Source organism: Salvelinus fontinalis, chromosome 32 (genome assembly GCF_029448725.1).
Source record: "Salvelinus fontinalis isolate EN_2023a chromosome 32, ASM2944872v1, whole genome shotgun sequence".
In the NCBI taxonomy this organism is placed as follows: domain Eukaryota; kingdom Metazoa; phylum Chordata; class Actinopteri; order Salmoniformes; family Salmonidae; genus Salvelinus; species Salvelinus fontinalis.
Genome location: NC_074696.1, coordinates 31,690,170 through 31,714,711, shown reverse-complemented (window position 1 = coordinate 31,714,711; position 24,542 = coordinate 31,690,170). Strand labels below are relative to the sequence as shown.

Below are 24,542 nucleotides of genomic sequence, written 5' to 3'. Positions count from 1 at the left end.
GTTGTGTCATCGGCAAATTTAATGATGGTGTTGGAGTTGTGCCTGGCCGTGCAGTCGTGAGTGAACAGCGAGTACAGGAGGGGACTGCGCACGCATTCCTGAGGGGCCCCTGTGATGAGGATCAGTGTGGCGGATGTGTTGTTAACTACCCTTACCACCTGGAGGCGTCCCGTCAGGAAGTCCAGTATCCAGTTGCAGAGGGAGGTGTTTAGTTCCAGGGTCCTTAGCTTATTGATGAGCTTTGAGGGCACTATAGTGTTGAACGCTGAGCAGTAGTCAATGAATAGCATTCTCACATAGGTGTTCCTTTTGTACAGGTGAGAAAGAGCAGTGTGGAGTGCAATAGTGATTGCATAATCTGTGGATCCGTTGGGGCAGTATGTAAATTGGAGTGGGTCTAGGGTTTCTGGGATGATGGTGTTGTAGTGAGCCATGACCAGCCTTTCAAAGCACTTCATGGCTCCAGACGTGAGTGCTACGGGTTGGTAGTCATTTAGACAGGGACTATAGTGGTCTGCTTAAAGCATGTTGGTATTACAGACTCGGACAAGGAGAGAAAGAAAATGTCAGCGAAGATTCTTGCCAGTTGGTCAGCGCATGCTCGTAGTACCCGTCCTGGTAATCTGTCTGGCCCTGCGGCCTTGTGAATGTTGACCTGTTTAAAGGTCTTACTCACGTCGGCTGCGGAGAGCGTGATCACACAGTCTTCCGGAACAGCTGGTGCTCTCATGCATGTTTCAGAGTTATTTGCCTCGAAGCGAGCATAGAAGTAGTTTAGCTCGTCTGGTAGGCTCGTTTCACTGGGTAGCTCTCGGCTGTGCTTCCCTTTGTAGTCTGTAATGGAATGCAAGCCATGCCACATCTGACGAACGTCAGAGCCGGTGTAGTATGACTCGATCTTAGTCCTGTATTGACACTTTGCCTGTTTGATGGTTCATCGGAGGGCATAGCGGGATTCACACCATGACAGCGCAATACATAAGGGGTGGAACAGTGGCAAAGGTACCCACAGGACAAACAGAATAATATTAGTTTGAGGAGACATTAAATAGCATTAATACAACTAAAATCATTCTAAACACACCTTTAGTTTACAAAGTTAAACAGATGTATTTTTTCTTCATAATAAGCAGGAGTAATATTCTTAGATCAGAATGACAGCAGACTGTTCAGGGTTAGAGTCCAGCTCCTTGAAAGCGGCAGCTCTAGGCTTTAGCTCAGTGCGGATGCTGCCTGTAATCCATGGCTTCTGGTTGGGGTATGTACGTACGTAAGTTGAGTGAACTGTCAAATGTCTACTATTTTATAAGTAACTTTTCAGCAAAAAAATGGAATAACATGGACTAGAGCTGCACATCCTATCTATCAGCTACATTTCTATGGCTCATGCTGACGCTTATATGGAGAACTCTGTAGTTATCTGTAACCCTGTGGTGCTGTTTGCATGTGTGACTATCTGACTGATAGATGCCACACCCTGTCAGGATGGATGAAAGAAAGAGCAGGAAGGAGAAGGGGGGAAATTGTAGAAGGAAATATGTAAAATGAGAGGGCACACTGCAGCTATTGTTCCTAGTTTGTATCTCTTATCTTGAATGGACCGCTCAGGTGACATGCATGCAGATGTACACGGGTACTGACCAGGGTCATGTTCACTAGGCATAAAATAGAAGGAAACGGTCAGAAGGGGAGTGAAACTGGGAGGTACTACCAGAATTTGTCCAATAAGAAACATGTGTTTCGCTTTCCGTTGCACAACATTTTGATTATTTTTTGCTACGGTGTGCCCCAATGAACACAACCCAGAGCAAGTGCCTCAATATGTCTAAGTAAGACTGGGGGTCAATGTTCTCTCTAATTGTTTTCACACTGAGCAAATTTCAGGTCTACTGAGCGCGAGCTTGTATGTTGTGAATATTCTGTGCAACTTCCTGCGTGCGTTTACTGTGAACACTGAGATTGTACCCACTTTAAGTTACAGTTTTAACAGTGATCATAATGTAGGCCTACCAGAATGGCCTACCATTAAAAACAATATTATTTACATGGAAATAGCAGTTCTAGCATTCAGCCTACAGTAGCAGCCAATGTTTGGTATTCAATGTAGAATTACATTCCATGAGACTTTTTTAAAAACCATGCAGGGATTAACATTAACCTGTTTATCCACTTGTCCTTCAGACAAGGAAGTGCCAAAAAATGTTGTTGTGTTGTGTTTGATGCAAGAAACCACTTTACAAAATAAAATTCATTATTATTCCCATACCATTATTATTGTTACAAAGAATCAGACACAAATGTATGGTATCCTCTGCCTATTGGTTACTTATTAGCTTATTCAAACCTGTCTCAAAATATAACACTGCCCCTTTAAGACATAAAAAAGCTCTTCACTTGACTCGTTTTTCAAAGATGCTGACCAGAAATGAGCCATAACTCAATAACTAGCAAAGAAGATGAATACATCTGCACACGTGGCTACATGCAGCTCTCGCTTTGATCTCACAACAAGTTAATCTACTCGCAACCGCTCATCACGTTGCATTGAAAGTGGAAAATATTACATTGATTTTATGAAACATTTTGAGAAGAGGGAAATGTTGATTTGTGTTAACTAACGGGGAAACATTTTTTTGTACTTCTCTGCACGGGCTGGTATTTCTTTAGCGCAGCAGTCCTGGGGGAGCTGCAATCCCAGAGGAGTTTTGTAGGGAACATTGCATGTTGTCAGTTGCATAACATAGCCCTAGGTCTAGACATTCATTTAAAAGTGACAGTTTACTCCGAATACAAATGAGCATGATTTGAGTGAACAGGGTGTACAGGCAGGCCTCTGGCTTCACTACTGAGCACCAAGCAGCATGTAGAGTACAGCCCTCTGGCAATACCTTTTTCACTGAGCACCAGGGTCATCTGGCTAACTGGCATCGCTCTTCTCATCTCATCGTACTGCTAAAGGATAAACAGTATTGTGCCAAGCCTCTCTTCATAAGTGCCTCCTATTCTTCTGCTTCATCCTTATCACAGTGCTTTAACAGTCACTTCCAGATGGATGAATATTGTTGGTTGGTCTCCCCTCTCCTCTCCCCTTTGGTCCTGTTGCTTCTGTGCTACTGTACACAGGCTTTCCCTCAAACCAGGTGCTGGTTCTACTTAAAGTAGTAATGCGTAATAAAACTGACCCATCCCTAGGATGAGATGATACTGTATATCAGAGAGCATTGAAATGGCCATTTTCACCAGCGATTAGCGAGGTTGTTGAGGTGAAGTATGTCTTGTTAATGTGACTCTGTCTGTAGCCTGCTTCCAGACACATAACTCAAGGGTTACTGCATAGTCAGTCACACTTTCACTGAATCTCCTACATTCCCTAACAAACCTGTTGTAAGGAAATCCGCTATAAGGACTCCATTCTGTTATGGAGAACAAAGATACAAACTTAACAGAGGAATAGCTTCTGACGTCACTGATACAATACGAAGTTAATGGTTAGTTGCTGTTGACATCGATAGATCCTACATACCTTAGTGATTTTGATTCTGTTGTGGTACTCATGTATGGAGTCGTAGAAGTCTTTCACAACATCCTGGAACTCATCAGAATCCTCGTTCATTCTGGACGTTTCAGGCAGGTTGGACAGTAGACTGTAGTTCTCATCTGAAAAACAGTGCAACATATTGTCGCAATATAAGTGCAATATAGCATGACGGAAAACGGTGCAACATATTAAATAGCTTTGTTAAGATAACAGGGATATTGTGTCAGTAATTACATAGCATCTCACAAATCTAATTCTTATTTACCAAAAAATAAATAACATAAGAATAAGCTCACATACACTATTTGCAAAGTTCTCTTTACCTTGTATATCTGAGTACAAGTCTTCTGAGCTCAGCATCTTCCTGGAGATGGTTACTGACTTCCCAGAAGCCACGTTGTACTCTTGCATCTTCTCAAAGTTGATGATGTGCGGCAGGTTGTTGAGCAGGATGTCGATCTTTTTCTGCCTCATCTTCCAGGCGTTCTCCATAAACACTGTCGGCTCCGGAGCGTACGCGGTCTTCGTCCCTGACGACGCTGGGTCGTGCCACAGCCATTGCACCGTCCGCAGGATGTCAGCGTCTGACGTCGTTGTGGATATCCTCCTCAGCAGGAGCTTCATGTCCGGCATCGCCCCGGTAACAGTCTTTGAACCCGGAGATGGTTGCCGTGGTTCCCTGGATGGTGACCTCCACGGCATGTTTCCTCTTGATGAGGTCCAGACACCTCCTGATTGGTTGATTGATTACATTTTTTTGTAAATGTAAAAAAAATGTGCTTGCGGGCACCAATATTACAAATTCCATATGATATCTTTTAATATTGATATGAGCAAGGCATATCGTAATCTAGGTTTATTCTTAACCTACACCATTCTGTAAAATGAATACTGTACATGACTGTTCCTGCAGGCATAAAACAGATCTTTTCACAGGCTCTTGAGTAACCATAGTTAATTGCCTGCTGATGGGCCATCAACTGTGAATGGGCTTCCCCTTGTATTCAAACCAGTTACGTAAGTTTATACCATCAGAACACACCTGTCCCAATGGACAATCCGCAAGCAGTTGTCTGGACTTCAAATAAAAGTAAACATTTCACAACGTATTTTCTATGAACCGATATGATATTGAATGGAAAAAATGCAACTGACATCGATATAGATTTTCCATATCGGTGCACATTACTATAAAAAAAACACAGTGTACACACAGACATACACACGTACCTGTGGTACTGAGACAGGCTCCTCAGGCTGCGGTGCTCTAGCTTCTCCTCATGCTTTCTCAGGGTGACCTTCTTGTTCAGGGCAATGTCCACTCTGATCAGGTCACAACTGTAGCCAGCGAACACAAAGAGTGTTGCCGTGTTGGCTGACTGGATGGCCTCCTGCAGAGACACCTGGACACACTGATCGAGGTGTGAGCCAGCAGCAGGGAGGGAAGAGGTAGCCATGGCACCATCGTCACCATCATGCCGAGTCATCTTCCTTATCTTCTTGGACAGCTCCAGAACCTTCTGCAGCTCCTCCTCCTCGGTCAGGGACCTCTTTGTGGTTTCCATGGAGTACTGGATGGCCAGGGACATCTGGGCCTCCTCGTCCAGGGTAGAGGAGAGTTGCGTGGCCCAGGACAGCCCTCCGTCCTGGGCAACCAGAGGAGCAAGAGCACCCTCATCATCATTACCCCCTCCCTCCACTAGCAGATCTGTAGCCTGCTCCTCCATGTCATTGCTGTCTCTGTCTGGGCCCTGGTCGGTGCTGGGGGCAATGGGTTCCCCGGCCGTATACAGATCCTCCTCAATGTCAGTGGTTCTGGTCAGACTAGAGAGGCCAGAGTCCACCATCTCATCGATGGCTGAGAACAGCCTCTTTGCTTCCTCTAGAAGACCTGGGATTAGTACATATGTTTTCAGTGATTGCAAAACAACAATGCCAATAGAATAACTCCCTTCTCTGAAGATTATTCTGGCCACTGTGCTTCCATATGCTCTTTAGGGTCTAGGCTGGGTACAACACTTAAAATTTATGTAAAAATGTTTTTTTCAAATATATGTGATCGCTATGAGAATAATGAAAGTATGTACCTATGTCTGGAGCTGAGAGGTCGTTGGAAGTCTGGTTAGTATGAGTCAGAACTGATGTGGAAGCCTGTAAGGAACCATCTGAGGACCTTCTCTGGAAGCTCTGATGGGACGTCATATTCCACGCAGCCTCAAAGATGTCCTGTAGGGAGATCACAAAGCTAGAATACACCAGAGACATACTGTATATAGACATACAGAAATATATAAATACACACACATATATAGTGGACAGAGGAGGCTGGTGGGAGGAGCTATAGGAGGATGGGCTCATTGTAATGGCTGGAATGGAATAAATGGAAAGGCGTCAAACATGTGGTTTACCTATACTTGATACAGTTCCGTGAATTCCATTCCAGCATTACAATGAGCCCATCCTCCTATAGCTCCTCCCACCAGCCTCCTATGATCTCTGAACTACAACTACATAAACTCGTCCAGTTAGTTGTCGGGTGATTTTTTTAAAACACACTTTTATTTGCAGTTTGTCAGGAATACGTACCTTATATACAAGCATTCTCAGATCATGACGCCCGGAAATGTTTTCACTGGCGACTTCCTGGTTGTTCGCCATGCCACCGGGTAGCGGCGCTTTTGCGCCAGCTACAGGATTTATGAATTACATTTACAGTAGCAAGGCCACTTGAGTATTTTATTTTAATTGAACCTTTATTTAACTAGGCAAGTCAGTTAAGAACAGATTCGTATTTACAATGATGGCGTACCCCGGCCAAACCCGGATGACGCTGGGCCATATGAGACTCCCAATATCAGCCGGATGTGATACAGCCTGGATTCGAACCAGGGACTGTAGACCGCTGCGCCACTCGGGAGTAAGTAGGCCTAATTAGTCAGAATATCCTAATTGGTTAAATCTGCAAATATTCATGGAACATGAATGGAGGGGGAGAGAGTCAGAGGACGCTGATGATTCTAGTTGGGTCATGTTCATGACTACAATGTAGTTAAACACTATAATTTGTAGCCTAATGTATGTATGTATGTATGTATGTATGTATGTTTATACCTTAATCCTTCAACAAGAGAGTCTCAGGAGAGCAAAGATGATATTGTCATTATGCCCTTGTGAAGCAGAGCCATTGGCAAATAACACAGTTTATCCATTAGGTCAGGGTTTCCCAAACTCGGACCTTGGTTCCCCCCTCCCTGGGTGCACGTTTTGGTTTTTGCCCTAGCACTAGACTGATTCACGCTTTGATGATTTGAATCAGCTGTGTAGTTCTAGGGCAAAAACAAAAATGTGCACCCAGGGGGGCCCCTGGACCGAGTTTGGGAAACCCTGCACTAGATGATAGTGCCCTCTCATGCAGGGTTTCCCAAAGTCGGTCGTGTGTGTGTGTGTTTTCTTTAAACGTGGAGCGTGTTATTATCACTGATATTGAATTCATTGACCATTAATAATAATACTCATACATGGTGTTACTGGTCTCCTTTTTTAAACAAATCTTTATTAAAATGAAACATGTTACAGGGTCTCAACTTGTCATGTAAAACATGGGAATAGCTCAATCGCAAACGCCTTGTGTCCTCTCTCCTCGTCTCCTTCTAAAAACGCATTGGAGGAGAAGGTCAGAGGGGCGGGACCTCTGCTTTCTTATCCAATGGATTTTGAGAAGGAGATGAGGAGAGAGGATGTGAGGAGTATGCAATAGAGATCTTCCCCATGGCTGAAAAATGTATGGGGGGAGGGATAAGACTTTGGAGCAATGAAAATACCCATTGACTGGCAGAGTTGCCTCAAGGCACATAACTAAAGTCCTAATGTCCCAAAGATAAATCAATCACAGAGGCATCCTTCAGCTTATCTTATGATACTTTAAATACAATAAGGCAGGAATATCAGTTATCTTACCATGTCATTTTTCCTGTGAGATTTTTTTTGTCATCTAAAATGTGAAAATATTGAAATATGCAAGCAAGAGTGTAAAATATATTTAAAATGCATGAATGAGTGCAATAACACAAGATTCAAGCACCCCGTGTAAAAGTAAAGGGTGAGTGGTTCTGAATCTTACTGCCTTCAATGATATCACATTTTATCAACTTCAAACAAATATTCCCCTCAATGCTAGGCAGTGGTGGAAAAAGTACCCATATGTCATATTTGAGTAAAAGTTAAGATACCTTAATAGATAATGACAAAAGTGAAAGTCACTCAGTAAAATACTACTTGAGTAAAAGTCTAAAAGTATTTGGTTTTAAATATACTTAAATATCAAAAGTAAAAGTATAAGTATTTTCAAATTCCTTATATTAAGCAAACCAGACAGCACTATTTTCTTGTTTTTTAAATGTACAGATAGCCAGGGTCACACTCCAACACTCAGACATTATTTAGTGAGTCCGCCAGATCAGAGGCAGTAGGGATCTACTCTTGATAAATGCGGGAATTTAACCATTTTCCTGTCCTGCTAAGCATTCAAAATGTAACGATTAATTTTAGGTGTCATGGAAATTGCATGGAGTAAAAAGTACATTATTTTCTTTAGGAATGTAATGAAGTAAAATTAATGTTGTCAAAAATATAAATAGTAAAGTACAGATACCCCCAAAAAACTACTTAAGTAGTACTTTAAAGTATTTTTACTTGAGTACTTTACACCACTGGTTCTAGGTCACTACAGTTTCCCATCATCGTTAAAGGTCTGATACATCTCTCTTTATCAGAGTCCAACTAGTAGAGATGTATTTGAGAAGCCCCTAACATCTGAAAGCCTGTAATAAATAATAATACTGTATTTGGTCATGAGTAATTGCAGAGCTGTCATGAGCAGCAGCTCCAGAATTGTAATAGTGTACATGTTGAATCATTTATCAAAGAATATTGCACTGATCCCTCACAAGAATAACAAAGGCACTTTGGACCTGCTTTAAAACCTCTAACGAGTCACAAACCCGGATCCGGGATCCCCCCCCCCCATCAAAAAAGCTGACTAGCATAGCCTAGCCTAAAGCCACAGGGATATCATATAATAAAATGTTCATGAAATCACAAGTCCAAGACACCAAGTGAAAGATACACATCTTGTGAATCCAGCCATCATTTCTGATTTTTAAAATGTTTTACAGGGAAGACACAATATGTATTTCTATTAGCTAACCACCATAGCAAAAGACATAACTTTTCTTTCCACCATTTTTTTCCTGCATAGGTAGCTATCACAAATTCGACCAAATAAAGATATAAATAGTCACTAACCAAGAAACAACTTCATCAGATGACAGTCTGATAACATATTTATTGTATAGAATATGTTTTGTTTGAAAAATGTGCATATTTCAGGTATAAATCATAGTTTTACATTGCAGCCACCATCACAACTCTCACCAAAGCAACTAGAATAACTACAGAGAGCAACGTGAATTACCTAAATACTCATCATAAAACATTTATGAAAATTAGACAGCGTACAGTAAATGAAAGACAAAGATCTTGTGAATCCAGCCAATATTTCAGATTCTTTAAGTGTTTTACAGCGAAAACACAATTTAGCATTATATTAGCTTACTACAATAGCCAACCACACAGCAGCATTGATTCATGCACATTAGCGATAGCGAATAAACCAGCAAAAGATATGACATTTTTCACTAACCTTCTCAAAACTTCATCAGATGACAGTCCTATAACATCATATTACACAATACATATATTGTTTGTTCGAAAATGTGCATATTTAGCGGCACAAATCGTGGTATACAATGAGAATAGTAGCCAAGCTGCAAAGAAAATGTCGGGAGAAATCTTGGGAGAGGCACCTAATCTAATCAATAACTAATCATAAACTTGACTAAAAAATACAGGTTGGACAGCAAATGAAAGATACATTAGTTCTTAATGCAACCGCTGTTAGATTTTTAAAATTAACGTTACTACGACATACAGCGTGCGTTAAAGCGAGACCGCACCGAAATTAATGGCGGAATAGTAGTTTTAGTAGGTCTGTCGGTCTGTATAGTAGGTCTGTCTCGCGTCATGGCGAACGTTGAAAAGAGTGCACCCCACGTTCCAAGACCCTTTATATGGCCTCAGATCTGCCTAGCAACTCCATTCCAATTCTCACTGCTTGCTGACATCTAGGGGAAGGCGTATGCAGTGCATGTCGACCAATAGAATACATGCAAATTAATAAACTGACCCTGAATACATGCAAATTAATAAACTGACCCTTTCTCACTTCCTGACAGGAAGTTTGCTCCAACTTGAGTTCTGTTTTACTCACAGATATAATTCAAACGGTTTTAGAAACTAGAGTGTTTTATATCCAATAGTAATAATAATATGCATATTGTACGAGCAAGAATTGAGTATGAGGCAGTTTAATTTGGGAACAAATTTTTACAAAGTGAAAACAGCGCCCCCATATTGACAAGAAGTTTTAACTAGTAATATGAATATCATGGATAAGGCACTTAATTACAAAAAAACATTGACACCCTTCTGTTTTATGGGGTTACAACTGTACATGGTGGCTAAATGTGAATATGAAATAGTTTTGTTTCAGTCAACTATATAAATCAACCAGCATCAGCTCTGTATCAAAACCATATCCACTGGGCACACCACGTCATTTCAACGTGGACAATCAATGTGCTTTAGTAGTAAAGGCCAAAATCAATCATTTATCAGATGATCAAATGTTGTTATACCTAAAGGAGTTCTAAAATTCAAAATCAAATAGCTAAGGGATTCATAGTATGACCATCTAAAACAATTCCATATGTCAGCTTAGCGCAATATAACATTAAAGATCTGACATTGTTACAAAAAGATACAAATGTAACATTTTATATAAGTTGTGTCTTAAAAATAGGTTACCATGACATAGTCCTGGTTGAAATTTCACCCTCAAAACAATCGTTTACATTGATTACTTTTTGCAAATCCAATACATTTTACACATGCATTCCACATCATGATACATAGACATTCCGTTGAAACAATGTTATTTCAACCAGTTTATCCCCAGTGGGTAATCCCTGAGTCGACAGGATTTAGGCTGATGAGGCTTGATGGTCTCAGGCCAATGACATCTCCAGATATCAGAAGCCTTTGAAAATATTGATCTTGTGTTTGTCAGCCAGAAGCATGGTGACGTTGTACTCAATGTCCGCATCATGCACCCCAGTTTTGCGGAATTCGCCTCCGTGGTAATTCTTTTGCCAGTAGTGGTGCCAGTTCCCATACTGGTCCGCTCCGAACCCGTACACACTCACCTAAATGATACAATACAACATTATGCAGAGATACTCATCCACCCTGGATTTGGACATCAGTGTCCACCAGCTCATGCTTTGCAGTCACGCTCATGGTGTATAGAACTTTGGCAGACAGACAAATGGAAGTGAAGGTGGGTGGACTCACCTTATCACAGATATGCACAGCGAACAATAGGCTGAGGAAGCCAGTGGAGGGATACCGGCCATGACGCTCCAGCCATGTCTCATAGACATATTTAAAGAAGGTTGGACTGTATATCAGCACCTGCAAAACAAAACAAAAAACTTTGACCATGTGAGAAGTTGAAATCATTACATTTGAATGTTATCAACCAACCAATCACTCTTCAAAATCTGCATTCTTTTGTCTCCAGGTAAGGTAAACTAAAGCAGATTGACCCATACATAGGGCTTTGGTCAAAAGTAATGCTCCACTATAGGGTGCCATTACAGACAGACCCAAAGGTTCACTCACCCTGTTCTTGTTTGCCTTAATCCTGGACCGGACAGGAAAGTATGTTCTGCGGGAAGCAAAATGCATAATATAAGTACTATCAAAGTATTATCACAGATACACTATATATACAAAAGTAGGTGGACACCCTTTCAAATGAGTGGATTTGGCTATTTCAGTCACACCAATTGCTGACAGGTGTATAAAATTAAAAACACAGCCATGCAATCTCCATACACAAACATCGGCAGTAGAATAGCCCTATTGAAGAGCTCAGTGGCTTTCAACGTGGCACGGTCATAGGATGCCACCAAGTCAGTTCAGCCACACAAGCTCAGAACAGTGCCACTGAGTGCTGAAGTGCGTAAAAATCGTCCGTCCTCGGTTGCAACACTCATTAGAGTTCCAAACTACCTCTGGAAGCAACATCAGCACAAGAACTGCTCGTTGGGAGCTTCATGAAATTAGTTTCTATGGCCGAGCAGCCACACAAGCGCTATACGCAATGCCAAACGTCGACTGGAGTGGTGTAAAGCTCGCCGCCATTGGACTCTGGAGCAGTGGAAACGTTCTCTGGAGTGATGAATCATGCTTCACCATATGGCAGTTCGAACGGACGAATCCAAGTTTGAGGAGCTGTTTTTCATGGTTCGGGCCCCTTAGTTCCAGTGAAGGGAAATCGTAATATTACAGCATACAATAACATTCTAGACAATTCTGTGCTTCCAACTTTGTGGCAAAAGTTACGGAAGACCTTTCCTCTTTCGGTATGACAATGCCCCCGTGCACAAAGTGAGATCTATACAGAAATGGTTTGTCGAGATCAGTTTGGAAGAACTTTACTGGCCTGCACAGAGCCCTGACTTCAACCCCATTGAACACCTTTTGGATTAATTGAAACATCGACTGCGAGCCAGGCCTAATCACCCAACATCAGTGCCTGACCTCACTAATGCTTGTGGCTGAAAGGAAGCAAGTCCCAGCAGCAGTGTTTCAACATCTAGTGGAAAGTCTTCCCAGAAGAGTGGAGTGGAGGGGGGGGGGGGGGGGGGGGGGGGGGGCGACCAACTCCATATTAAAGCCCATGATTTAGCAATGAGATGTTCGACTAGCAGGTATCCACATACTTTTGATAATGCAGTGTAAAAGGGGAGACCAAAGTATCTTTGGTACTGTCAGTATAAACCACCATCTTTGATCAAGTTCATCAAGAAACACCAACTTTGTGGTGGCCCGGCTATCGGCATTGGCTAACAGACTACTGAATATGAGCTCCTCATGACAAACTAGTAGCCTATACCAGTAATATGTTCAGTAAAAAGGTTGTCATGTCTGGAAAAGAAACCCAATTTCAGGTTAGAAAATGTTACAGTTCATAGTGAATTTGTGACACTGATACTGTTTTGGTTACTGTTTTGATACTTGGTTTAACTGTTTGTGTTGGTACAGTAACAGTTTGTCACATTATTTATGTTTTTACAGATGATCACAGTGACAGTCCTAACGATGAAGATGACCAGATCCAGATGCAAACGGCAGAGGCTTGTTTCCCATCAAGGGTCATGCATAAGGTCATACGCTATTATGATTTAAAACCACACTCTTAAGATGTGCTGGGTGTGAGGTCAAATAACCAACGTTGATTTGGGAATGATTTGATTTGCACCGCAGGTAGGCTAGGCTGTATGAAAAGAAAAGCTGCACAGTGTAGAACCAATTAAATAAAATGTAATATACTGATCAAAAATATATAAACGCAACAACTTCAAAGTCAATTGAATAAATTCATTAGGCCCTAAACTATCATGAAACATGGGACCAACACTTTACATGTTGAGTTTATATTTTTGTTCGGTGTCGATACCAAAGTTGACAGCTATGCTGCCTTCATCAAGATTCATGCTGCACTGTGTTTTAACTTGAGCTCTAAGACTTCTTGACCATCAGACCCATAACATATATACAGTCCCAGTCAAAAGTTTGGACACCTACTCATTCAAGGGTTTTTATTTGTACTATTTTCTACATTGTAAAATAATAGTGAAGACACCAAAGCTATGAAAGAACATATGGAATCATGTAGTAACCAAGAAAGGGTTAAACAAATCCAAATGTATTTGATAATCTTCAAATAGCCCCCCTTTGCCTTGACGACAGCTTTCGCTATTCTCTCAACCAGCTTCACCTGGAATGCTTTTCCAACAGTCTTGAAGGAGTTCCCACATATGCTGAGCACTTGTTTGCTGTTTTTCCTCCACTCTGCAGTCCAACTCATTCCAAACCATCTCAATTTGGTTGAGGGATTGTGGAGGTAAGGTCATCTGATGCAGCACTCCATCACTCTCCTTGGTCAAATAGCCCTTACACAGCCTGAAGGTGTTCTGGGTCATTGTCTTGTTGAAAAACAAATGATTGGGTTGGCGTATCGCTGCAGAATGCTCTGGTAGCCATGCAATTGCAATGTGCCTTGAATTCTAAATAAAATCAGACAGTGTCACCAGCAAAGCACCCCCACACAATCTTACCTCCTCCCTCTTGCTTCACAGTGGGAACCAGACATGCAGAGATCAGCCGTTCACCTACTTCAACTGTATGTATGTACAGTTGAAGTCGGAAGTTTACATACACCTTAGCCAAATACATTTTAAACTCAGTTTCACAATTCCTGACATTTAATCCTAGTTAAAATTCCCTGTTTTAGGTCAGTTAGGATCACCACTTTATTTTAAGAATGTGAAATGTCAGAATAGTAGTAGAGAATTATTTATTTCAGCTTTTATTTATTTCATCACATTCCCAGTGGGTCAGAAGTTTACATACACTCAATTAGTATTTGGTAGCATTGCCTTTAAATCGTTTACCTTGGGTCAAACGTTTTGGCTAGCCTTCCACAAGCTTCGCACAATAAGTTGGGTGAATTTTGGCCCATTCCTCCTGACAGAGCTGGTGTAACTGAGTCAGGTTTGTAGGCCTCCTTGCTCGCACACACTTTTTCAGTTCTGACCACAAATTTTCTATAGGATTGAGATCAAGGCTTTGTGATGGCTACGCCAATACCTTGACTTTGTTGTCCTTAACTTCTTATGGCTGGGGGCAGTATTGAGTAGCTTGGATGAATAAGGTGCCCAGAGTAAACTGCCTGCTACTCACGCCCAGAAGCTAAGATATCCATATTATTAGTAGATTTGGATAGAAAACTGTTTGAATGATGTCTGTGAGTATAACAGAACTCATATGGCAGCCAAAAACCTGTATGTATGTACAGTATGTATACCCCAATTCCGTGATATCCAAATTGGTAGTTACAGTCTTGTCCCGTCGCTGCAACTCCCGTATGGACTTGAGAGAGGCGAAGGTCGAGAGCCATGCGTCCTCCGAAACACGACCCTGCCAAGCCATACTGTTTCTTGACATACTGCTCACTTAACCCGGTAGCCAGCCGCACCAACGTGTCAGAGGAAACACCATACAACTGGCAACCATGTCAGCGTGCATGCACCTGGCCCGCCATAGGAGCCGCTAGAGCGTGATGGGACAAGGACATCATGGCCGGCCAAACCATCCCCTAACCCGGACAACGCTGCGCCAATTGTGCGTCGCCTCATGGGTTTCCCGGTCGGCTGCGACAAAGCCCGCGATTGAACCCGAATCTGTAGTGACACCTCAAGCACTGCCTTAGACCGCTGTGCCACTCGGGAGGCCTTACCCACAACATTATTAAGCTACCCAGATACTCAGGACTGGTCTGGAACCAGAAATTAGCCCTGCCATTTCTAACACACCGGCCCATTCTTTCCCCTTGAGGCCCCCACACTGGCCCAGTTCTTCCTTGAGGCCCCCATTATTAGCAAGATAGTGATCATGTTGCGCAGAAAATCCAAGTTAGACAGGCCAACTTGGCTAAAAATGGACAAACCCATCTGGCATTTGCCCGAAATGCCTGATACTCAAGGTGCCAGTAAAGATACAGGAGAGGAGTGGGGGGAGTTGGGCCGGTTTTATGACTTAAAAGCAGGACCTAAATAGTTTGCAGAAACTCTCCCTCTGGTTCTCTAGTATGGGAAGACAAACCTCTTTGTTCCAGTCTCTTCGCTGCCAAAACTTTTACATCAATAAAAGGGGAACATTATTCCTAACATTTAAATGCTAAGAATAGTCGATGGGGATCTAAAGAATAGTTATGTCATATTGTTTGTTATTTTGTGATGTCATTAAGGATGGTATAACAAAGTAACTAACTCTGAAAGTGTAGGTATTCTATGTATCAACTTTACATCTAAATGTTGTATAAAATATATAAAATATGAGAATACTTTTGTGAAGATAGCAATGTGATTTTAGCCTTCTAAAAACTGGAAAATTGTTTTTCATATAAACTTGTGCCCAGTCAGTAACCATGCACAAGTGAGCACAGATAGTGTCGGCGCGATGGAATGTTCCCTTTTTACCCGAGCATAAAAGCCTTGGTAGCGAAATTTACATTAGACCAAGCAGACGGACAGTGTAAGCTGGACGTCACGAATGGTTAAAACTACAACACCAGAAAGAGCGGAGCGGTGGTTACACGGCTGAAAATGGTGAGACCAGTCCATTGTCGGGTTACTACTGGCGTGTAGTGTACGGGAGCTGAACCCTGAATATTCAATCATTGAGACCACTACGAAACCAGAAGACGTGAGACCGTGGTCTACATGTTGAAATGGTTAGAAACTCTGAAGCTCTCAACCTCAACAAGAGTGAAGATGAAAAAGACCAAAACATTCACAGTCTGCGGCTGTGCATGCAAAAGTGGTCCTAGAACTTTGACTAAAAGACACGAGGTGGGAAGGAAGAATCCCTCTCAGACAACCGTTGGTACATCTGAAATATATATTCTAACAAACACTTCACTACCAGAGCAGTTCTACAACTAAGGACATTGTGACCACGGGTGGACAACCAGAACCTTACATCGAGCCACTCCATCGAGCCGTTCCAAACGTAACAAGATAAGTTGAATCTCTGTCTCTCCCTTTACCTTTCTTTCCATTGACCCCTCCCTTTTATAACCAAGCAGTGATGCTTTTGTTCGTCCACTAGGGACCTGTTTTCATTGTATTACGTCTAATCAATCATCTATACCGTGTGTATATATGTATTCTGTTTAATTAATTATTTAGTTAGTAAATAAATAATTAAGCCAATTTGTGTATTGCTGATTCATCAATAAAGTTAGGGTTGTTGCAGATAGCAAAGAGTATGTGACGTTCAGAATGAGACTGATATTAGGTAATGATTAATAATTGACTGTTATTGATGTAAGAGATATCTATATCTTTAGAGTTTAATTCGTTAAACAACTTTTCGCGGTTAATTTAGTCGAGTAACAATTAAAAACAGTTGATAAAATAAATAACAGTCATCAGATTAATGATAGTCACATCACAACAGAAAGTTTACACAGCTTGAAGGATAAATGATTCCGGACCTCAGTGATGAGAACGTTGTTTATACTTTAATCTTTGCCGACAATTCCACAGGCGTCAACTACAGTTTCTATTGAAGATTTGCTAAGGTGCACTTACATACTTTATGTGAACGTGTAGTGCATGGTTATTGATCACTCACTTGTTGATGGACCCGGTGGTCAAGGCACTGGTGATCCACTGCAGGTCCAGAGTCTTGAAGGGGATGAGTAGAAGACTGGTGGTGTTGTCCAGATCTATGGCGCTCTCTGGGTACATGACATGAAGCGTAGTCCGGCTCCCAACATCCTCCTCAAAGCCAGAGGTAGGAGCCATGTTCATTCTGCAGGAGCAGGGTTACGGTTAAGGTAGTATATTCTGCAATATAACATATGGAGCAGAACACTGGTGGTGTTGTCCAGATCTATGGCGCTCTCTGGGTACATGACGTGATGCGTAGTCCAGCTCCGGACATCCTCCTCAAAGCCAGAGGTAGGAGCCATGTTCATTATGCAGGGTTACGGTTAAGGTAGTATCTTCTGCAATATAACATATAGATGATACTACTTCCACATACTAATCAACATAGCTGTTTTGAGGGTGGGATGCCTGGAGGTTAAAAAAAACTTGAATTTGTATCTAAATGAAAAAGTATTTCATTTGGAATGTGAACATGGTGATGAATCATGTGGCATTCCTGCATCTCCACATGATCATACAGTTCATATGTGTCCCAGTAACAGTGAGTGCATTGAGGGGAAAGCTGTGATTCTGCCTGGTCAATTAATCTAGTTAGTTCTGCAGAGGATCTCTCCTTCTCTGTGTGTTTGTGTGTTAAGTGAGTGTGGGATGAGCAGTATAATCCATTTCAGCCAAGGACTTTCCTCCTCATTTACACATTGATAGTTGGTCTGGTTCCTCATTGAAAAACAGTGCAGAAATCAAATCTAAAGCTGGACTTACATGTTGACTGCATGAACTTTACAAAAACCATGTGATCAAAGGTCATGCAGTTAATAAATTAGTCGCTTTCAAGTCGCTTCTCACCAACTGCGCCATGCAGCCATTACCTGAATTGTGGGATGCACCATTTGTCAACCAATTATTAGGGTGTTTTTGGTTAACCCACACGAACGTGACCAAAAGTGACTGAAACAGGAACCAACTTTGCTACATGGGATACAAATGAAAGTGATGCGACCAATTAATTGTAGCCTATACATGTTATGTTTTGTTTGAGTGTTTGATATGGGGGTATAGGAACATTTGACTTTTAGAAAGTACAACTTTTATAAACGATTGCAGCTATGTTGACACTGCCAAGTTGAACTGAGCCTTGCTGTTAACCACCCCAGTATTTAACTTTCAGCTGTCGCAGATGCACCTCCCCCGACTTTAACCCGTCAACTTTCGTCTACAGTCGGCTTCGTTAACCTTACTGCTCGAACAAACCCAATTTTATTCGAGTGTATTGGCCAGTCCCTCCAGGATACCGTGTAATCATAATGTTTAGCAAAATCAACAATTCCCTGCTAATTTTACCATTCACTGCACTATTTCAGCAAAAAACAGTCATTGCATAAAACTGACCCATCACTGTAATACAAAGAGGGCTCGTAATTGACCAATCATTGCACTATTATCACATAATGTGGTTCCATCAAGCCACACGTAAACAAACCTTTTCCCCTCATCAGCGCATTTCCGCAACAAGTTTTCCAAAATCGTTGCATATTGCTATGCAAAATTGCCGAATTGCCGCTGCAAAATCAAGCATTTTTTCCTGCAAATATCACAAAAAATCCCAGCGAAATCTTGGAGGGAATGGTTGGAAGTTGGTAAATAAACTGAAAAGGTTCATACCCCCACCTATGTGCTGGAGTGTGTCTAGTCTCACCACGTATAAAACCAAGGGTTATTCACTGCCACCTGCAGGTAGCCTTTCCTGTAGTCAATGACCAAAAGCGCACTCTTTGGCCTCATGGGTAGAATGTTAATTAATAAAGATTTCAGAAAATCCGGTGTTTCTGTCAAACAACTTTGTTATATTTCAGTCTTCTGTGATGTATATAAAGTGTCATATTTGTAAATTTCAAATTTAAACTATCTGCGATGGTACAGGTGTCTTTTACAAGCTCATAACGATGTGTGTGAGGTATATACTTTTGTTTAAAAATAGATTTGTTTCAGACTACCAAAAGTCAGTGTGGCCCTAATTAACCCACTGCAATAAAAGGTTTTAAAGGAACGTTTTCTCAGGAGTACATTTCATTAGCTGACCCCTTCTGCTGACCTGGATGGAATTCTGCCATCCAACCCATATCAAGTCCCAGTTTACTACTACAAAATAGCAAAAGCCCTCAATGGTGCTGCACATCATGCTAAAACAGCTTTTGGGCTTTGACTATCAAATTCTATGAGTCAAACTAACATGGGAACAACAGGTAGGGCAGCTGACAGGTGTGACACGATGTGAGGAACTGTCTATGCTAGGGTGATATTGATGACATCAAACCAAATGTGGCGTCGACACCTACATGTACCTCATACCACGATCAGATCACAATATAATTCAACAAGGGAGATGATATTCATAGCCTATACAAACACCTCGATGGAACAAACTTGTACTTTCATGTGGTATTGTCATGATCATTGTAGTCTATAAAATGCTTTGTATACCGTTTGTATACTGGCTCAGGTGTAATCTTATCAAAGGTGGGGGTGGGAATCAAGAAACTGGACTACAATGGTTGCACTTGCAAATAACATCAAAACCTAGATCTTGGTCAGACATGAATGCTATACAGAACAAAATCTTATCTGGCTTTGCAACTCCATTCCTAATATAATATTCTGAGGTGTGACAAACAAAAAACAAGCTTTCTCAGTCACCTGATGATGACATCACTGGAGTCGATGAGGGGTCCGTAGTGGGAGCCCTTGAGGTTCCCAGAATTCCCCACCACAGCACAGGTCCTACAGCGCTCAGGCCCAGCGTCCTTGTAGAGGTCGTCATCATCAGGGATGACCTGGAACAACTTCTCCACCACCTCGCCGAAGTTGGCCGGGTCCTTCTGTCCCTGCAACCGCTGGACAGAGACGGAAACCGTCAATCCTTTAGCTGTGTCTTCAACCACTCTGGACAGAGCAGAGCCAGAAGAGGTAGACACACAGCATAGACAGCCCAGCTACCACAATGTTCGCAGAACCATATGTTTCTTAGCGCTTGGTGAGAGCATGGTTGTCCTATGGTTATTTTGCATACAACCTTCCCGTAACGTTTCCTCATGGTTCTATTTAAACTCATGTTCTCAGAATGATCTGAAAACGTTAAGAAACAGCCTTTTTCTGTGGGAATTCCAGTATTTCAGCACAATGTTTTCTGCAGATTTCCTCGTCATTCTATTTAAGGTCATGTTCAAGAAAACTCCATAAAAACCACAAAACATTAGTTCAAAGAATGTTATTTAAAAACATGTACATTCTGTTCTCAGCATCAAAAAACAATCCTATTAAATGGATACTTTGGGATTTTGGTAATGAGTCCCTGTATCTACTTGCCCAGTCAGATGAACTCTGGATACAATTTTTTTATCTGCGTGCATTTTGAAGGGAGTTGCTAACTAGCACAATTCCTAAGTAGCGTTAGCGCAAAGACTGGTAATCTGCTAGCAGATACCCATAGACTTCCAGTCATTGAGCCAACACTAGTTAGTACTTGCTCTCAAAACTACCTCTATATTAGCCCTATACCTTTATATATTGCTCTTATCCAGAGCAACTCACAAGAGCAATTATGGTTAAGTGCCTTGCTCAATAGCACATCAGATGTTTCACCTAGTTGGCTCTGGGATTTGGCCCAACACTCTTAACCGCTTGACAACATGTTGCCCTACTGGACGCAGACACATATAAACGGTATCCACTGCTTCATCTGACTCTGGGGTAGTAGGTAAAGGGCTTCATCTGACTCTGGGGAAGTAGGTAAAGGGCTTCATCTGACTCTGGGGAAGTAGGTAAAGGGCTTCATCTGACTCTGGGGTAGTAGGTAAAGGGCTTCATCTGACTCTGGGGTAGTAGGTAAAGGGCTTCATCTGACTCTGGGGAAGTAGGTAAAGGGCTTCATCTGACTCTGGGGAAGTAGGTAAAGGGCTTCATCTGACTCTGGGGTAGTAGGTAAAGGGATTCATCTGACTCTGGGGAAGTAGGTAAAGGGCTTCATCTGACTCTGGGGAAGTAGGTAAAGGGCTTCATCTGACTCTGGGGAAGTAGGTAAAGGGCTTCATCTGACTCTGGGGAAGTAGGTAAAGGGCTTCATCTGACTCTGGGGAAGTAGGTAAAGGGCTTCATCTGACTCTGGGGAAGTAGGTAAAGGGCTTCATTGCCAAAGTCCCGAGGTATCCCTTAAAGTATGTTCAGATGTGTTGGTCATGCCCACTAATTGGATCTTAATGTGTGCTTGTTTCCTTTGAAATAGAGTCTGTTTGAATAGACTAAAATGACCAGCTTTGGTGGAGCAGTGGATTCATTCAATGGATAGACAGCAGAAGATCATAGGTTTGAATCTGGGCAATGCCACAGAAAAGTGAAAGACTAAAGTTACATACATGGGATGCTTTAGTCAATTTCAGAATGTCTGGAATAGAAAAGGCAGAAATAAAACAATTCAATAAGCATTCGCAGCCAGTCATCCAAAACATAATCCTATGCAGTCGTTAAATTCCTATAGAAGGCTGAGGATGTGTGTTCAACAGGCAGACAAGTTTCAAACCATTTAAATGCATTCAAATCATTTTTAGTGAAGAACTTTAGTGTTATTGTGGCATACGGTGGTTACATTCAGATGCGAAAAAAACAATGTTTTTTTTTTTTTACATATTTAATGCCTAAGCAAATTAATTTCAACTAACCTATAACTGTCAATATGGTGACCGATTAGGTTAAAAAATAGAATGTCTCTGAAAGACTGAGCAACAGGGAGTGGAAGTTTTCCCCCTCTGTTTATTGAATCTAAACTTTTCTAGCAGTGTTGAATGGTTTTCATTCAGTTCTTTCTGGTGCAATCTTAGCCACCTCATAGTAAAGCATAGCTGACTAGGAGATGGCATTGTTAAGAAAACAAAGTTAATTGCGTTGGTACGTACATATCATTAATAATGTAGTCATGGACACATTGTTTCAACCCTTGTCCTGATTATCATTGGGATGGGTTGCCTGATGTGACTGAACCAAACTCATCTCTGATTATTCACCTGTAAGTCTCACAACATCTCATCTACCATCACCTGTACATGTCAGTCAGCAGACTGTCCCCCCAGATCATCAGAGGGTGGACTAACCCTAAACTCTAACCCTTAATTTATGTCCATATCCCGGTTCAACCCTAACACTTGCCTCAACCCTAACCCTAACCCTAGCTTCAAGTCCACATCCCAGTTCAACCCTAACCCTAGCTTCAAGTCCACAACCCAGTTCAACCCTAACCCTAGCTTCAAGTCCACATCCCAGTTCAATCCTAACCCTCACAGTAGTAACATCTCACCTGCCACCAGTGGTATGTGTCGGTAGTCAGCAGGCTGTTCCTCCTAGACATCAGAGGGGGGACTGACAGGTTGAACCGCTCAGTGAACCAGGGGTCGTCGTCCAGCTCTGTCATACACTCTCGACAGCCACACTGGCCGTTAGAGAAGAAGCTGTCTGACTTGCGTATGGCATATTTGAAGAAGTACAGAGAGGGATCTCTCAACGTGAAACTGAAGAGGAACATGGTGAAAGTTACAATAAAGGCTAACACAGTAAATGCCCTGAAGTTCTTCTGCATCGATAGATACATGGTGTAGTGGTAGACAAAAATGAAATTTTCAGGGAAGCGAAAAACAGAGAAGCCCCTTATTGAAAATTCAGATTTCCAAGGGATGTCTGAGCAGAATTCCTCCCCTGGAGATTTCTTGGCTATAACAGCATGAACACTGGGTTGCTCTGATGAACAGAAACAGGCCGTGTCTTCATCACAATTACAGGCTCCACTTCAAGCCGTTGGAAAACAATAACATCTCAGTAAAAATGTGACCAGAATATTAGCTCCTTATTATTTTGTAGGGAAAGCCTTGGCCTTCTATAGAAAATGTTTTGATCAGACAAAAATCACTCCATTGAAATCCATAAACGAGGAATCCTTGTGCATGTCCATTACTTGTCTGCTGACCAGTAGTATGGTAATTCCACTGTGGTACACAATCCAGGATGGTCCTGTCAACTTAACGATGGCCAGATAACTACATCCATCTGCTCTTCTGCTGTTGACAGTGTGAGATCAGTGACTGGTGCATCTAGCATTCACTTCCTGTTCAGTCAATCATCCACCTAGAAGGCAAACAAGACATTTAAAACAAATACACAAATACACACGGTAAATTAACGATGCAAAAAAAAAGAAAGAAGAAAGCCCTTCAACAGCTTTCAACTTGAAGTATTCCCAGAACCAATTCTAACTTTATACTAAAAACAGAGAAGCAGGAAGACCTCCTGGGATCTACTTCCACATTAAAGGACAGAGCTCCACTATGCAGCAGGCTGGGTTTACTGTTAACATGTCACAGTATTGTTCACATTCAGCCAAGGCAAGTCTATAGCCACATTCCATACAGATAATCTCTCGTCAAATTATAGGCAGAGTTGATAAATAAGGGATTAGCAGAAAAACATACTAACTTCCCATTTTTGCTCATTACAAATCTGTGTCATGTCAATTTAGTGCAGATCTCCAATACAAAGGGACACAGAGACCAGAGGCTGGGAGTGTTACATTTTTTTTTCAAAAGAGGATTCTACCAGGAAACACTGGGTTTGCCCTGCAGGGAGACAGAGGAGCAGCAGTTGTGAAGGGCGTCTATGAGAGATGAAGAGGAAGATAATGGAATGGAGGAATGTCTGAGGCTGTGTGGGAGGGATCGTGACCTTTCTGTGGAAAGGTTGATCTGAGAAAAACATCACCCTCTCATAATCACATCTGAACTGCCGGCCTTGGCACATATCCACATCACCTGTAAGGTGTAGACAGTAGGCATATCGTGCTAATGCTACTCAGAGTCACAAGTCTTTGTAAGACATATGGGTATAATCCAACATCTAAAATGTGTGATGTTCTCATTTGAACTTCCATTAGATGTTTATTTGGAACATATGGTAGGTTGTCATTTTGGGAAGGCAATTTGACAGGTGTGTGTGTGTTTGAGTGAGAGAGAAAGAGTGTGTGGTGTGTGTATGTGAGAGTGTGTGTTCGATGTGTGTGTGTGTGTGTGTGTGGTGGGGTTAATGCACACTAATGTAAGAGGTGGTGTATTAAAAGTAAATGTTAAAACATACCTAAGTATCAAAAGTATAAATAATTTTTAATTCCTTATATTATGCAAACCAGACTTCACCATTTTGTTGTTTTCAGCCAGGGGCACACTCCAACATAATTTACAAATAAAGCATGTGTGTTTAGTGAGTCCGCCAGATCAGAGGCAGTAGGGAAGACCAGGGATGTGAGAAACTGACAATTTTCCTGTCCTGCAAACCATTCAAAATATAAGGAGTGCTTTTGGTTGTCAGGGAAAATGTATGGAGTAAAAAGTACATTATTTTCTTCAGGAATGTAGTGAAGTAAAAGTTGTAAAAATATCAATAGTAAAGTACAGATATCCAAAAAAAACGACTTAAGTAGTACTTTAAAGTATTTTTACTTAAGTACTTTACACCACTGTTTAATCCCAAATAGCACCCCATTACATAAT

The 24,542-nt window shown here is 41.7% G+C and overlaps 2 protein-coding genes across 2 annotated transcripts; both read right to left on the bottom strand.

The window, feature by feature from the left end:
* Positions 1-4,028: 4,028 nt before the first annotated feature.
* LOC129831081 (uncharacterized) lies at positions 4,029-5,760 on the bottom strand. The gene is made up of 3 exons (XM_055894107.1): positions 5,626-5,760; positions 4,769-5,429; positions 4,029-4,269 (listed from the first exon to the last, which is right to left on the bottom strand). The coding sequence occupies exons 1-3, from the start codon at positions 5,738-5,740 to the stop codon at positions 4,116-4,118; spliced, it is 930 nt and encodes a 309-aa protein (XP_055750082.1). The 5' UTR covers positions 5,741-5,760; the 3' UTR covers positions 4,029-4,115.
* Positions 5,761-8,862: 3,102 nt separating this feature from the next.
* On the bottom strand, positions 8,863-23,269 carry LOC129831080 (CMP-N-acetylneuraminate-beta-galactosamide-alpha-2,3-sialyltransferase 1-like). The gene is made up of 6 exons (XM_055894105.1): positions 22,307-23,269; positions 19,657-19,853; positions 16,925-17,104; positions 11,339-11,384; positions 11,009-11,128; positions 8,863-10,860 (listed from the first exon to the last, which is right to left on the bottom strand). Exons 1-6 carry the CDS (start codon positions 22,595-22,597, stop codon positions 10,687-10,689), a joined length of 1,008 nt encoding a protein of 335 aa, XP_055750080.1. The 5' UTR covers positions 22,598-23,269; the 3' UTR covers positions 8,863-10,686.
* Between the last annotated feature and the right edge of the window lie 1,273 nt (positions 23,270-24,542).